The sequence below is a fragment of the Indicator indicator genome, chromosome 23 (assembly GCF_027791375.1).
Source record: "Indicator indicator isolate 239-I01 chromosome 23, UM_Iind_1.1, whole genome shotgun sequence".
In the NCBI taxonomy this organism is placed as follows: domain Eukaryota; kingdom Metazoa; phylum Chordata; class Aves; order Piciformes; family Indicatoridae; genus Indicator; species Indicator indicator.
In genome coordinates, this window is record NC_072032.1 from 7,005,767 (window position 1) to 7,022,606 (window position 16,840).

General features: G+C 48.6%; 1 protein-coding gene across 2 annotated transcripts in view; it reads left to right on the forward strand.

Moving 5' to 3' along the window:
* The first annotated feature begins 2,365 nt into the window (after positions 1 to 2,365).
* The window catches only part of MXD4 (MAX dimerization protein 4), a 38,640-nt gene continuing 24,165 nt past the window's right edge, over positions 2,366 to 16,840 (forward strand). Inside the window, exons 1-3 of one of the 2 annotated variants that reach the window (XM_054391547.1) lie at positions 2,366 to 2,461; positions 3,052 to 3,220; positions 13,042 to 13,071. In XM_054391547.1, the coding sequence (XP_054247522.1) occupies positions 2,398 to 2,461; positions 3,052 to 3,220; positions 13,042 to 13,071 (263 nt within the window). In that variant the 5' untranslated portion in view covers positions 2,366 to 2,397. The remainder of the gene's footprint in view (positions 2,462 to 3,051; positions 3,221 to 13,041; positions 13,072 to 16,840) is intronic. The other variant, XM_054391548.1, reaches the window with a different exon arrangement.

Here is a 16,840-nt window from a genome sequence, read left to right on the forward strand (position 1 = left end):
TTGGACTATTGTATAGAGTTCAGTAATACTTCTAAACCTCTGTGTCTGTCTTTACAACATTGCTGTCTCTCTGTCTCGCCTGTGTGCTGTAAGGGCACATGGAGGTCTGTGCCAGTGCATTTTAACAGCATCTCTGGCATCCCATTTGTATCGTTCCTTTCATTCAGTTTCATTTTGTTGCCATACCTCACACGATGAGAGCAGGAGGCTTTTCCTTTGGTTGTAGTCATATGCCAACATTCTTCCGATTCTAGCCCTGATGGCAAGAAGAAACAGAATTGAAATCTGCTCGAAATGTCAGCTAGCTTTAAGAAACTCCTCACATTCTGGTGGTGGTGAGAAATGCCACAGTGGCCACACCCCCAGGAGCCCCTTTCTTGCTGTAAGATGCACAAGGACTCTGGTCCAGTGATGCCCATGAGCATGGAGATTTGCTGACGTCCGGGGAGGAGGTTGTTTTTTTTCCCTTGATGCATGTCAAGCACTCTGGGTGCTGTCAAAGCCACACTTTGAGGACTGGGTTCAGTTTTGTGGCCCTCAGTACAAGGGAGACTGAAGTGGGTCCAGAGAATGGCAACAAAGGTGGTGAAGGGTCTGGAGAACAGGTCTGGTGAGGAACAGATGAGGGAACTGGGGGTGTTTAGTTTGAAGGAGGCTGAGGGGAGACTTTCTCACTCTGTACAACTTCTTGAAAGAAAGTTGGAGGCAGGTTAGGGTTGGTCTCTTCTCCAAAGGATGAAGTAAGAGGATAAGAAAAATTGGGCGCAAGTTGCAGCAAGGGAGGTTTAGGCTGGGTATGAGGAGAAATTTTTTTGCTAGAAGTGTGGTCAGGCATTGAAACAGGCTCACCACGGAGGTCCTCGAGTCACCATCCCTGGAGGTGTTTAAGACAGGGACACAGGCGGTCCTTAAGGACGTGGTTTTGGCACCAGACTGGGTAGAGAGAAGAGTTGGACTGGATGATCTTAAACCTGTTTTCCAACAAAAAACAGTCTATGATGTTTGAGAAGTCATTGCTGCCCTGCTCCCCTCGAGCTAGCAAAGACCCCGAGCACCGCCTCCCTCCCCACGGCCTGCACAGAGCAACGTGCTCCTACTTCGGAGCAAACTGCCCGACGCTGCGGCGCAAGCCCTGCTCCAGGCAGCTCCCGCATGGAGGGAGCGAGGGGCGGCGCTGCCGTGCCACAACCGCCCCGCCGCCGCTACCCCGCCGCCACTTTCGTTTCCGCAGAATCGGGACCCTGCACCCTCGCCAGCCGCAGGCCAAGCCGGCTCAACGCCCCCCCCTGCGCGGGCCTGCGCATGTGCGGTCCGCCCCGTAGAGGTGGGACCTCGTCGCGCCTCAGCGTCCGCCCGTCTGGCCCAGCAGCATTAGCGGGTGGTCCCGGGTGCCGTGCTCCAGGAGGGAGCTGCTGCAGCCATCCGTTCCCAGCGAGGGGGAGGCCGCAGGGGTTGGAGGTCTGACCCGGGCCGGTAATGACAGAGGAGGGAGGTGCAGCGCCCGGGGACCCACCAGGCCGGGCAGGGATGCAGCAGTGCGCTTGGGCCGGCGCCTGCAGCCGCCCTGAGGAGGCGCGGTTATGGCGGAAGTCGCTTTTCTCCCTTGGAGTCAGTGCTCCCAAGGCCTGGCTCTAGGGCTCCTCCACTCCCCCCTCCCCGCCTTTTTCCTTTTCTGTTGGTTTGGTCTTCTTTATTTCCCGGTTCGCTAGCTCGCGGTTTGCTGTTAAGTTCGGTACCGGCGGCACTGGCCGCTGCGGGGCTGGACACGGTAGCGTGTCCCACACGGCAGCGTGTGGGGGCTGAGCTCCGAGCCGCTCCGCCCCTCCGCCTGCCTCTTCCTCACGGCAACGCCGCACCTTCGCCCGCCCATTGGCTCCCACCTCCGTGTTGCCCCGCCCCCTGCCGCCCTGCACGCGCTTCCTACCCCATTGGTCCCTTCCCCGCCGTCATTTGCATACCGCGCGGCCCACCAATCGGCGACCGCTCCCTGTTTAACATGAAAGAATCTTGCCAATCAGCGAGCGTGGGGGCCGGGCCACCACGTGCTGTTGCTAAGCTTCGGCTTCTAAATTGTTACTATAGTGGCCAGCCAATCGGAGGCGGCGATGCGGATCTGTCAACATTCCCTGCCCCAGCCAGAAGAAAAGGGGGGTGCGCGGGGTGTGCTCTGGCTGTCGATTGGCTCGGCTACCTCTCTGCATCCCGCCCTCGCGCCCAAACGAGGTGCTTTATTGGTGGGGCCGGCTGCCCGTCGTCTGTGTGTCAAATGTAGGTTGAGAGAGAGGTGCCTTATAACCGGGGGCTTGGAAGTCCCCCGCGCGTGAAGTCGGCGCGGTGCGCGACGCGGGGCGACGGGGGGCTCAGGGCTCGGCTCTGCTCTGCTCTGCACAGGCAGCCATGGAATTGAACTCTCTGTTAATTCTCCTGGAAGCGGCCGAGTACTTGGAAAGAAGAGACCGAGGTACTGGGCGCAGGCGGGCAGTCACTCAGTCACCCGCAGGCGCTCCCAGCCGCTCTCGGCCTTTGTTGTGTGGAGGCGGCGGCAGCGGCAGCGGCGGGCGGCCCAGGCTGGGCCGGAGGGGACCAGCCCTGAGCCCCTCACCTACCTGCCCGGGCAGTGCGGGGTTCACCCGGCCTTTTCCAGAGGCACCGCGCTGGGGGAGGAACAGTGCTCGTCTCTTGGCCTGTTTTTGATAAGAAATGCCCCATAATGGGTTACTTTTTTCTCCCAAGCTGTGGCTGGGGATGGCGTGTGTGTGTGGCAACGCTCAGGGTACCTCACACTCCTCTGTGTGTGGCAGTCGCTAATTGTATGGCAGTGCCCCCCCCCTTCCCCCCTCCCCCAGTGCAGCGTGACAAGGGTTTGCATGATCCGCCTCGTTTTTAATGTGCACTCAAATAATCCTCCTAATTTCGGCCCTTTTTTCCTTTTTTTTTTTTTTTTTTTTTGGTTTATCAAGTTGTGCTATATTTTTGGTCTCGCTTCTTTTAAGAGATGCCAGAATAAAATCCAAACAAATCAACCGGAAAAAATTCTGTTCTTTACCCTAGCGTTCCTGCAAAGGAGGAAAAAAATGCATGGAAAAAATATATTGCCACTAATGCTGACTTTGTCCCTAGAAGCAGAACATGGCTATGCATCAGTGTTACCCTTCGATAGTGACTATTCCAGAAAGAAAACAAAGGCAGGCACCATGGCCAGAAAATCCCAGAATAACAGGTAATAGACGCACCGCTTTTTCAGAATGAATTGGCAGCTTTTCCAGTCTGTTTAGCTTATGTGCAGTGCATACATTTATTAAAAATAATAACTAATCCAGTCTCTTAGTTTCCTCCATCCCGATAGTCGCCATTTTTTTCCCCTGGATGGGCTTGGCTCTGTTTTGATCTCTCACATAAACACTGCCACGCGTACACCATCTCCTTAGTACTCACTGCACTTCTAAACCATCCACCCTCATCGCTCCCTCTGCTCGGCGCTCACCGACGGCGGCTTTTTCCGCAGATCTCAACACCATCATCGCCACTCAGACTTCTCTTTGCATGGCACTAATTTCCACCCCCCCACCACCCCTCCCAAGCATTTATTTATAAACCGCAGGCAGCGATCCGCCCGCCTCCCCCATCGCAGCCCCAGCAGATGCAGCCTCTGGTTGCAGCCAGGCGCTGGGCTCTGGGAGGGGAAGCATGTGGAGGGGTTGCGGGGTGCGACCCACCCAAGCACTTGAACTTCTGAAGGTACTAAGTGAGAAGGTACCGGAGTGAACTTGACCTCTCTGGGGCTTCTGCTGCACCGCTGTGTTGCCAGCCAGCCCGTCCACCCGCCCGCCGCATGCAGCTCCATCCAAGTGCATGACTCGGTTGTTATTTATCGCGATCATCATCCGCCTGTTTGTGGCGGTGGTTTGGTTGTTTTCCCCGCAGTCGCTACCTGTGCAGCGATGGCATGAACGGAGCTGCTGTGCGCAGGCTCTCTGCAGCTTTGTTTGCTGCTGGGGCAGCGGCTGTGTACGTGCAGGAGGCTGTCTTACAGGGACAGTGCCGGCCCCTGGCTGGGAGCTCCTACAGTGCTCTGCTGTGCTCTTTCAGCGCTGGGCCTGCGTCTGCCCGGAGCAGCGATGCTCTGCATGGTGGTGCTGGATGGTGGCTCCTGTAGAATAGCCTAAAATGAACTCGGCTCGCACGTGACTTGTTTTCCAAAGGAGCAGGGAGTCTCTGCCCTCGCTTCTCCAGTGGGCAGCTGGGGCTGCTGGCACTGGGGAGGTGTGGGACAGAGTGGTGCTCGTGGGGCAGTAGAGGTGCAAACTGAAATGAAAAGCTGGCGAGCTCTCTCCTTGAGAAAAACAAAAGCACTCCGCTCACGTCTACATGGCCGAGCAGTGCGTCTCGGTGATAACGGAGGGGAAAAGAACTGTTCCCCTATGGCCCTGCTCCAGGCAGGGCAACCATTTGAGGCGGGGCCGAGGGGGGGGATGTTAATTGCAATACTGCTATGTTTTTGGGGTTTAGTTGAATTCTTTGTCTCAGCTTGGAGCACAGAGAAGACGTTTGTTCATTTTGAAAAGGAAAGTAATCTGGAGCTGGGGGTATGTTTTGTTTCCTAAGACACTTTACTCCTGGAGATTTTTAGTGATTTTCTTACAAAGTATGCTTTCTGCCTTTAAAAAAAAATCCACTGTGAACCTAAGCAGGTCTCAGAGGATTTCCAGCTGTAAACTGCTCATGGAATCGTATGGATTTCTTCTTTTCTGTCTCTTTTATTCAAGAAATCCATGTTACTTACAGAGCTATTATTCCATCATTTCCGTTCTTAGGTCTCTTGTCATCCGCTGCAAAATAGTTATTTGTCTGAACTGTAAGCTGCTTTTAGGAGTTTTGAGGAGAGGATTTGTAATCTATCAAATACAGCAGAATTAAAAGATTTCTGGTTACAGATTTGCTGGCATTATTAAAGCTGAGGCATACAGGTCTGCTCTTCAGTTACCTTGCTGCTCTGCTTCTGCCTGGAGTTATGTTTACCTGCTCAGTTGTGTCCTCTGATTACTACTCCGTAGCAGTAGCAACCTCCCAAACTGCCATCCTGCAGCAGGCAATCTATACCTTTACTCACACTTTTCTTTTCCTCTAGTTGCAGTGATTAGGCTAGGGGTGAGTCCTTTGTGTTGTGGGACAGGCTTGTGAAGAAATGGTTTCAAGGGTGGCCATGGCCACCACCAGGATGGTGTTTTGCCTGCTTCAGCAGGGACTCTGGGCTTGCTGGCTGAGGTGGAAAACAGACGCATTGCTCTAATGCAGCACCGTGCTCTTTCACAGGGACAGGAGTGCAGCAAGGCCAGGTGGGCACCTCTGCATGGTACCTACCAACTCCATACCCATATCTAGCCATCACTGCTCAAGTCTGCCTGTGAGCTCAGATCTGAGGAGGAGAAATTCTCCTTACACTTGAAAATCCAATCCAAAATGCAGGAGGTGCACTGGCACTGCACTTTTATTATTATTCAGAGCTTATAGGCTCTACGGTCCGAGCCCCAGACTAGAGTCTGAATTTTTGATAACACAGTAACATCTCCCTGAGCAGCTCAAAGATTAACAGAGGGAGACAACTGGCCAAAGTTCAGAGGATCTGGAGTGGTCGTGGGTGATGTGAACCACCGGCCAAAGTGTTTGACCATGTTGTTCCACTTCAACCATTTTCCAGACATGCTGGGATTGGAGCACTGGATGCAGGCAGGCGTGATTGCATCCATGTCTGAAATGTGCACCTTATTATTGGGTTCCTTTTTCTTGCATATAAAAATAGGTACTCAAGGATGGGGGAGTAGGGAAGGAGCAGATAACTGCACGTTTCAGAACTGCAGTGGCTTTGTTGTTGTTTTCATTATCTATTTTTGCATCCTGCTGCTTGCAGCATCTGATCAGATTAAAAAGTGACACATATATATGTATGTTGGGTGGCTTTCTTCATGTTTTATGAGCTATAGATACAGAAAAGCATGAAAAACATCTTCCTCATTCTTGGAAAATCAGAAAAGAGGGGAGGAGAAAAACTGTCAGATGTGAGGAAGCCTGGTGTGCTGTACCCTTCTTCTTTGTTCTGTAATCTCTCCCCAGTGTAGCTTGCCTGGTGAAGGGGATGAGCATGTCCCAGTATACCCAGTACAGGTGTGCTGACTGGCCACTGCAGGCTGGAGGACCAGGCAGGGGTGGCTTAGAGCTGCCCATGTTGTTCAGCGAGGGTGCTGGTGGACACCTCCTTGCTCTGCCATGGTGGTGGTGATGTTCATGTAAGAAATGGCATCTTGAGACCTCCATTCTCTCTCATTGAAGACTGGTAAGGGCTGGACCCACAAGAGGATAAAAGGCTGGAAGGCTTTCCCCTCTTTGGCTGGGATACTCAGGTCTGGGCTAAAAGCTTGCTGGTTTCTTAATTGCAGTTAAGTGAGAAGTAATTTTGACAGATTTGGATTCATGCAGGCAAAAACACCAGCAGAATTACATTTCATTCACTGAAATCCAGAAATCTTCAATCCACCCCAAGAATTTTCATGGTTTTGCTTTGTCCACTGATAGATAGCTTTGGATCAGAATTGGATTGGAAGTGGTCACTAGCAGTGTGCTGCTAAAGAATATTCTTGAGGTTATTAATAGCAATCAGACAATATTTTTAGCTATTTCTTTTTCACGTCAACATGAAATTGTCTTGATTTGAGGTGTTTTCTCCTCATTCAGTGTCCTATGATGTGCCCTTTCATGTCACACAAACCGAACTCCAAACTGCTTTGTTTTCTCTCTTTCTGGTTTTCCGTTTGCACCAGCTCCTCAGCTGAGATTCAGATTTGTTCCCTTCCAGTAGTCTTCACCAAAATCCTTCGACAAATGAAACTGAATTCTTATTTTGTGATGAGGACAAGAGATTGGAAAAAGGCTCAAGATGGTGTTTTGAGGGGGAGGTAAAGCTAGGTCATACCTTTTTGTTCCTGATCGGGCACTTGACCGCAGTATTATAAATGTCTCCTCTTGACAGAGTAGTGGTTTTGCAGTCTAGATAATGCATGCTACAACATAGCTGAAATTAAAGACATAAACCAGCTGGATTTAGTGCAATTGTGCCTTGGACATATTAATAACAAACAGTGAAAAGCACCCCCCAAGCTTGCTGTTTGATCCAAGGCAAGGGGTAGGTGACACGTGTGTGATGTGCTGAGGAGGAATACGACACAAACCTGGAACTGGGTGACGTTAGCTCACGAGGCAGGGTGCTTTGGCAGGAAAGCAGCTAGCCTGCAGAGAGCTGGCTTGCTTCTGGCCCTCCTCGGGTGTGGGGTGGCTCGAGCTGCGCGTGGGGTTTGAGGTGTATTTTCTGGTTTGAGGTGTATTTTCTGGATGTCCATGGGGGAGATCAGGCAACTGCTTTGCGACGAAAGGGTCAGAAATATGGTAAACCAAAAAGCAAAATTTCAGTGTTAGATGCCAGTCTCCTGAGGTCACGTTTAAATTTCCTTGCAGAGAAGGGAACTGGATGTTAGTGGTGCTGTGTGTTTGGCCTGTTCATTTAGGAGCTGTTTATGGAAGGAGGGGGAGCAAAATAAATGCCAGTTTTAAAATACGTCTTCTGTATCTATTAATTAATATTTTTTGCTCATACGTTATATAAATAGACTTGTACTTTGTGCTGTGTTCTGACAAAAGGTTCTATCTAGAAAAAGATGAAAGCTGCATTTGGCATTCCAAATAAAAACAGAGCTTAATGTCCAAGTTCCTCCGTTAATGTTGGCTCATGGTGAGGGTCAACCTGTGGCCTGCAGAACAAGCCCCTTGCTCTCTGCAGATGTTACTATGTGCCCACATGAAGCAGCTTAGGGATCAGGGCCTAATTTTTCTTTTATTTTTGCCTTGTTTTGTTTTGTTTGTGGGAGGCTGAGACTAAAACGTTGCACACCAGCCTGTGCAGACATGGATCCCCTGCTTTTCTGCCTGGTTTTCTGATTCCTCTGGGCTTGCTTTCCTAAAGCAACGGATGCCACCACCCTTGTTTTTAAATCTCATGCATTTTGGTCCCAGTATAACAGATTTCACCAACTGAGTCTGTCACTCCTGAGGAGCTGCAGTAGGTCTGCACTGCCTGGGAGCTGCACTGCTCATGCAATTGAGGAAAACAAATTGCCACCGTGTTAGAAGCATGTCTGGACCTCACCACCGCAAACATGTGGCAGCTCAAACTTGAACTGGGAGCCAGAGCTCTGCATCAAGGCTGGGCCAGGATGCCTGGTTCCCAGATCCCAGCTGAATCTGCAGGGCTGGTTCAGTTTTGCGATGAGGAGAATGCAAAAGTAATTTCTAGTGGATTAATTCCATCCAAGTCATTTCTTTGACAGGCTGTAAGTGACGCTTTGAGTTTAAAACAGATGGAAAAAGACATTTTTTTCCACTCAGGAGCAGGGAATACTGGGCAGGACACGTGCTTACATTCAGGTTTCACCGCTCAGGTTTGCACTGCTCCTCATCTCTGGTGATTCAGGAGGTGGGTTGTAATACTTCCACGTGCTTCCCACAACAGATTATAGATCTGGGGAGGGAATTCCCTGGAAGTAAATCAGGATCCTTCCAGGCAAAAGCTGTGCAGCAGCCACATCCAGGCCAGACTGTGGGTGTGTGAGCTGCATGCTCTTGCACACTGACAGGCTGGGTAATTGGAACTGGATGCAGACCCTCAGCATGTAGCACCTTGTAAAACTTCCTGCTCTGTTTGTTCTTTCGGTCTGGACAAAAGGTGAAGTGCAGGCTGTGTAGTTTGCAGGTGGCCAAGTGCTGTGCAGCCTTAGTGGAGTTGTGTCCTCTGCACGTGGGTTGTACAAAACCTTGCTTATGGCAAGCTGACCTTGCTTAGTAGATGAGGGTAAGGCTGTGGGTTGTCTACCTGGACTTTAATAAAGTATTTGACACCCTGTCCCTCCAGACAAACTGGCTGCTCATGGCTTGGATGGGTGGACACTTCAATGGGTAAAAAACTGGTTGATGGCTGGGCCCAAAAGTGGTGGGGATTGCACTTAAATCCAGTTGGCAGCCAGTCACAAGTGTTGTTCCCTAGGGCTCAGTGCTGGAGACAGTTCTCTTCAATCTTTATCAATGATCTGGATGAAGGGATTGGGGCACCCTCAGTAAGTTTGCAGGTGATGCCAAGCAGGAAGGGAGCACTGATCTGCTGAAGGTTAGGAAATGATAGTGGGCACTTCCTGCCCTTCCCATATGAACTGGTAGAAAGCAGGCTTTGAGGGGATGTGTCTTTTCTCTGTAATCACCTCAGTTAGCACTCATCCTGATTGCTTAGGTGTGTCTGCTGAATGTCACATCAACCAAACGCTCAATCCCATAGCTAGAATTCTTGTTTAAGGCAGGGAGCGTGGTGGAAGCTCAGAGGATGTGCTGTCTGAAGTGGTATAGCATCTTGCAAACCAACATAAGCATTTTCTTGGCTTCTCCCTCTTTTCTCAAGTCTCCTTTTGACAATGTATTTGCAGGGAAAATCCAGCTGTTCCTTGATAGCTGGTGAACTGCTCAGCATTTACAAAAGGGATTAGCAGGGCTGTCTCAGGTCAACAGTATAGTCCTGAATCTATGATTTTGCTGATCATTGTTGGCTTTATTCCCTTTATTTTTATCTGAACCTTTTTAATGATACCTTTCCTTCATGACTGCTACCCCCAAGTTCCCCAAATTTTGCTGGAGATACAACCCAAATACAGTGAAGTGAAGCTAAACACTAAAAGTCTTGCTTCTCTTGCAAGGGTTCTCTTTTGAAGGGTTCCACTGATCATTTGTCTGCAAACCACAGTTGTACATCTGTCTTTTTTATATCAATATATAGCTGTGGCCAGCAGGTCAGGAGAGGTGATTCTTCCCCTCTGCTCTGCTGAGACCCCACCTCAATACTGCGTCCAGTTCTGGTGTCCTCACCATAAGAAGGTCACAGAGATGTTGGAGTGAGTCCAGAGGAGAAGGCCACAAGGTTGATCCAAGGGCTGGAGCACCTCTGCTATGAGGATAGGCCGAGGGAGCTGGCATTCAGCCCCTGGAGAAGACTCTGGGGGGACTTTAGAGCTGCCTTCCAATACCTGAAGGGATCCTACAGGAAGGCTGCCAAGGGACTTTTCAGAAGGGTGTCTGGCAAGAGGACAAAGGGGAATGGTTTGAAGATTTAGACTGGATCTTAGGAAGAAGTTCTTCAGTACAAGGGTGTTGAGACTCTGGAACAGGTTGCCCGGGGGGTTGTAGATGTCTCTTCCCTGGAAATGTTCAAGGCCAGGTGGGAAAGAGGGGCTGTAGATGGTGAAAGAGAGAATAGACTATATTTAGAGAGAGGTTCATTTCTTCTGAAAGCAAACCCAACAAAAAAACCCCGTTGTGCTAGTAGTAGTGCATTTAACTTCTTCTGTAGCTGCAGTAGTGGTCAGGTCAACAGCAAAACTCCCCATTTTGGCTCCTGGATAAGGCCTAGGAGCTGAGACATTGCTCGGCCTCCTTGTACCTCTTGAAATGTGTGGCTGGTGCCCGTGTTTGCACACTGCAGGTGTCAGTCAGGCTTTTGTGTCTTGAGGAACTCTGCAAACTGGCACAGTTTTGCTGCTGCTCCATTTGGTAGCTGGCATAGCCAGGGCAGGCAGCTCTGCCCCTCCAGAGCTGGTCTGGCAGGACATATCCTGGGATCACCTCCATGAACTAGAGATGCTTGTGGGTGTGCTGTGTGCAGAAGGACTTCCAGCTGCTCACTGCTTCCTCTCTTAACCCAACAAAATACTCTGCAGGCTGCATTGCTTGGCCAGTGCTTTTGCAGCTCGTGCAGTGCTCACTGTGCCACAGTCACCATGTATGCCCACCAGAGCTGGCTGTGAGCTCCACTGCAGCAGGCTGCTCAGAACTGGCTACTCACAGCAATCATATAATTGCCAAAAATATCCATGAGGTGATCAGGCAGGGATAAATCCAGAGCTGCCAGTATTTCCTTTCTTAAAGAGTCGCTTTGTGCCTTGGGCAGGCCCACAGGGGAGGTATGGAGAGAATGGTTCCCTCCTGAACTTTTCTGCTTGGTTTTGTAAATGTGGTGGACTTGGCATAGTGTTTGTCACTTTGTGTGAATATTGGTGTGGAGAAACGTTTGTAGAGAAAAAGTTTGATCTCTTTCTATGTGCATAGGAGTAAAAAATAAATATCCCCTGATTAATGTCAAATGGTAGAAAAGGCAGTAAATGACAGAAAATCCAGCCCACCTGCTGCACTGCTCAGGAGCACTGATGTGGCACTGTAGGAATACAGATTTTACCAGATTTGGACTCATTTGATACAAGAAGTTGAGCAAACAGATAAAGAAAGAATTCATAGGCTCTGCAGGAAAGAAGTACCAGGTGATGGTTGACGTAGTTGATGTCTTGATAACAACACTGAGATGCTTTCTGGTGAAAGTGGCTTAGCATCAGTGCTGAACCTTGTAGTAAGCGTTTGAGTTTTGCTCTGCAGATGGGGAGTTTGCTTAACTCATAGAATTGCAGGATCCTAGAATGGTTTGTGTTGGAAGAGACCTTCAAGATCATCCAGTTCCAATCCTCTGCCATGGACAGGGACACCTCCTACCAAGACCGCATCCAACCTGCCTTTGAACACTGCCACGCTTGGAGCCTCCACAGCTTCTCTTGGCAACCTGTCCCAATGCCTCACCACCCTCAAGGGGAAGAATTTCTTCCTCATCTCTCATCTCAATCCAGCGTCTTCCAGTTTGAAACCACCACCCCTCATTCTGTCACTGATCCTTGCAGGATCAGGAGCTGCACCAGCCTGAAATCAATTGTTGTGGGTTTGTTGATTGGATTCACAGGTTGCAGCTGTTTACAGATTCACAAGATCCTTCTCTGCAGGATCTTTGCTTCCCTTTTCCTCTCTCTGTGGCTGGAGAGGTGCTTTCAGCAACACCTAGGTACGCTGCAGCATCCAGCTGTGTGTGCAGGGAGAGGCAGGAGGCTTTACCACCAGGCAGGTTCTGCGTTTGTGCAGGAGACTTTCTCTCCCTGTGATGTCTCTGCTCTCCCTGTGCACTGACAGCTCCAGAAAGCCACCTGGGCCAGCATGTCATGCCCAGATGCAGGCAGGGGTTCCAGCACGTCGGAGCAGAGCTGCTTTGACGTAATCGGCCGGTTGTAAAAGCTGCCCCCGCCTTTGTGTCTTTTGATCCTTGTGTACTGGGCATGTTTTCAGTGGGATAAAACTAAAAGTCCGGGAAGTGGCTGGTTTTGAAGTGGTGACAATAACTCCCATTTTAGGGATGTTTTTAATCTCAGCTGTATAAATAAATAAAATTAATATTTCCAGCTGAATCGTTAAAAAAAAAAATCCACTAAGAAGTTGGGGCTGCCTTCGAATGGCAAAAAAAACCCTGAGGCATCACTTGGGCAGAATACAGAAAAGATTGGAAGACAGTAAGATACTGATGTGGTCAGTTCAGGGGCTGTGATTTATTTTTTTCTTGTTCATAGACTCAGAAGAATTAAGAGGATTCCTCTCTTTTTAGCCACTAAGATGTCAATAGTGGCAGCAGTGGTTAGCTGCTGGGTTTTTTTTGTGCTTCTCCGTGGGCTTGAAAGCTGTTTTTTGGGGTGCTTTTTACTTTTACCTGTTACCATTTAGATCTTCTAACGCTTTCTGCCCCCTCATAATTTTTCTTCACAGATAAAAATCCTGTGGGCTGTTTTTATTACTAACCTGCTCAGTCTTTTAATGTCCAATTCTGTCTCTGAATCTATTGAATGCTAATAAATGCAAATTTATTATAATTCTGCCCCAAACCCACGGTTTACTCATGGAAATTAAGTTGATACCTTGAAGTATCTAAGGGATGTAAAAGTGAACTAATTTAACAGTGAAGCTGTTTCATAATCCTTATAATGCATGTTTCAGAGAGCTCTTTTGCAACTTAGGCAAAAATGGCTTTTAAATATTCTAAAATCTTGGTGTATTTTTCCTTTTCTCTAATATTTCTTTTCTCTTTTTTAATAGGTCATCACACAACGAACTAGAAAAGCATAGGTAAGTCTTGGGAGAAAAGCAAATGAAAAGATGTGTGCCTGACATTAGAATCACCCATGCTTATTGAACAGTATTTTGTCCCAATTACTTTGCTTCTGCACTGATTGGTTGATTAAGTTGAAGGGGAGGTTGATTATCAACTCAGACCTAACAGGTATAACATTATTTGGCCTTTTTTTTCTGTTGTTTGGTATGCTGGTTTTGAAACACCTCTGATAATTAGCTTTGGGTTGATTAACTCTGTAGCCACACTGTCACTAAGAAAGACTCTGATTGCAGCCCTTGTTTGCTAGAAGCATATAGAATGCATAGAATGCTTTGGGTTTGGCTTTAAAGGCCAGCTAGTTCAAACCCCTGCACGTAGCAGGCACATCGTTGCATGGACATTTTGTGGTTAAGGTGGATGATTTTTGGGGAGCAGTGTGTCACACAGGGGTAGTCTGTGTTTGGGTTTTTTAAAGTATGCCTAAAGTGCAGTTAATTTCCATCTTGCATGTAAGTATGTCCAGATTAATTTTTCTCCTCCATGTGCTTCCTTGCTGGTACCTGTCCTGTCCAAAGAGCTGTGTGTGGGCTATAAATCACCACCTCCTGAGCTGCAGGTTCTGCGTACCCAGTGCTGTGAAAAGCTCTGCTTCCTTAGCGAGGACATTGATGGGAGGCTGAAGACCTGAATTTTGAAAGAATCCCTGCTTGGGCAGTTTTGGAGGCAGTGTTTACCTCTGTTGTACCTCGTCAAAATTTGTTTGCAGAAGGGTTTTTCTCTGTAGGCAGTCTCCTGGGGTACCCTGCTCTGAAGGTGCACACAGATAGCTGCTGAGGGTAGAAGGTGCCTGTCCTCACTGTGGCTTTTGGTTCCCCAGTTGAACACAGCCATGGCACCCTCACTGCAGGACCCTCACCTTTCCTTTACCATTCAGGCAGCAGGACAAACTCTCTTTTGGGTAGCTTTGTGTTCTTTTTGTGTAGCTTGTGGTCTTGGGTTTCATGCACCCAAAGAAAGCAAGGGGGTTGTGTGTGAACATGAGTTAAATGGATTTGCATGCTCCTAAATATATGAAACGTGTTTGATGGCAGATGATTGAACTCTCTGGGGTGTTTTCTTATGTGTTGTTCTGTGGCTGCAGTTGTGTAGCAGCTAGACCATCACTTCCCTTTGCGTGCCTACATGCTTTCCTGCAGTTTAATTGTAATATGAGTAAATTATAGCCCTGCCTTAATAGCCACGTGGTCATCCTAGAGATGATAGAAACTGGGGTAGGGTCAAGCTCACAAACTGGGCTGTAGACCGTGGTGCATTGGCTAAGGCAATGAATTCAGCTGGCATAGGTTCTGCTGACAGAGTGTTCAGGAAAATGAAATAATGAAAATTCTGTCCTTTGGTCACACTTCTTTCAAAGGAAAAAAATGCAAAAGAATCTTTGGCCCCAGTTGTGCTTCTTTCTCACTCTCATTTTTTTTCCATCCTCTCTAGATAGTTCCATTTCTTCCTTTTCCTCTACTCCATCACTGCTGACTTGTTGACATCCAAACTGTGTATATGATTTTTATTCTTTCCTTACGCTCATTTTTATACCCCAAGCATGGGGTTGCCTCTTCTTCCCTCTGCTCTGCCTTCACATGTTAAGCAGCACAGTAGAGGAGGCACAGCAACACTTGCAGCAGATGCAGGGGCAGAGGAAGGGTCTATGAAGTGTTCAGTCTCCGTTTTCACTTTCAGTTCTGTGTTGTATCTTTGTAGTAGCTGGCCCATAGAGTATTTGCCTTGCTACCTTTTCTCTCTGCCATCTCAAGGTCAAAATAGGTGAAGTGCAAGGTATGTCTTGTTATACAGCCGTGGTTTGTAGCTGCTGCTGCTTGCTGTACCTCCTACAGTTAGACTGGACTTGAAGCCAGGTTGTTAACTAATCCTGGTGAGAATCTGCAGATTGGTGCAGGATCCTCCCATGTGCAAAGGGGTGCTCACAAAAGCTAGGTGAGGTGTGTACAGTTCTAGTTACCTGATGTATTGTGCAAAGGACTCTTGGAATTTTCGTTTTCTTTCAACAGCCCTTCTCCAGCAGTGTGGGTGGATGAGCTGATAAAACCCATGCTTCTGTTTTTCACTCTGTTGAGTGTTTCACTCTGTTTAGTGTTACTAAAGTTGAATTAAAATCCTTCAAGCACCTTGCAAAGTTTGATGGGAGATTCACAGCAGTGTGCCTGTGGCAGCTGGTCCTTGCAGCAGAGCCACTCCCCACAGCAGCCCTGCCCTGCCAGCTGTGAAGCACTGGATGTTGATTTTGGAGGCTTAGCCTTTCCAGGACCAGAGCCTTTGACTCACCACTGCCATGATGCTTCTGGCTGAGGCACACTTGGTTATCTCACAGGAGCTCCTCAAGGAGGAAGAGAGGAGATGGCTGCTCACATCCTCCTCCTTGCCCAGTCCCTCACGTGGTGTCTGTGGGCTGATATGAGCACTGGAGGGCAGGGAAATGGCTTCCTCATTTGCAGGACTTTTGTGTTCTGGATGAGGGTGGCCAGAGCTGCCCCTAAGCAGAAAGTCAGAGGAGCTGCATACATGGGGCTGTTTCAGCTGCAATGTTGGTGCTGCACACAAGAGGCTTTCTCCTTGGCTTTGACATGGGTGGGAATGGCAGTAGTTGGTCTCTGGGTGTTGCAGACTCAGCTCTTTGGCACCACCACTTTAATTGGCATTTTCTGCTGGGGGATCTCTTTTCTGTGTGCTCTTGAGAGGATGCTCAGAGGGAGACAAACGGAAGCAGAGACATAATTCCAGCAAAACCTCTTGTTACATGAGAGAATTCAGCCTACAATTATGGTGAAGTGTTTGTCAGCAATTCATACAGAAAATTCCTTTTTTCTCTGCTTTTTCAAGTCTCACCAGACTACCCTGCTCAGAACTGCAGTGCATGTTCATTATAGTGAAACTCTGTAAGGACTTGTGCCTCTAATGGCAGTCCTCCTTTGGGCCTGTCTGATTATAGTTCTCATCTCAGAGCCATGAAACAGTAAACCCCCTAAAGAAAAAGCAGGAAGGCAGGAAATCTTCTGTCCTAAGGACAGACAAGCTTCTAGAAGATACTTGAATAATTACAGCCAGATCAAGCAGAATGGCACTGAGATGTAACTAGTGACAAATACAGACGTAGATCTTCATGGAATGAAGGTTCAGGTTGGATATTAGGAAAAGTTATTTCACAGGAAGGGTTCTTAGGCATTGGAACAGGCTGCCCAGGGAAGTGGTGGAGTCATCATGTTTAACAGATGCGTGGATGTGTTGCTGAGGGAAGTGGTTTAGTGGCAGTGGCTTATCAGCAGTGGTGGAATTGTGAGCTCTAGGTGAGTGGTTGGACTTGATGATCTCAAAGACCTCTTCCAACTTCAGCAGTTCTCTTATTCTATGCTGAGGAGACTGGAACACCTTCCTTAGGAGGAAAGGCTGAGAGAATTGGGGCGTTTAGTCTGGAGAAGAGCAGACTGAGGGGGGATCTCATCAATGCTGATCAATACTTAAAGGGTGGGTGGCACTGGATGGGTCCAGGCTTTGTTCAGTGGAGCCCAGTGACAGGACAAGGGGTAATGTGCACTGGAGCAGGCTGCTCAGAGAGGTGGTGGAGTATCCATCTCTGGAGACATTCCAAACCCACCTGGACATGTTCCTGTGTGATCTTCTCTAAATGAACCTGCCTTGACAGAGGGGTTGGACTTGATCTTCAGAGGTCTCTTCCAACTCCTACCATTCTCTGACTCTGTAATGCTGCCCAGA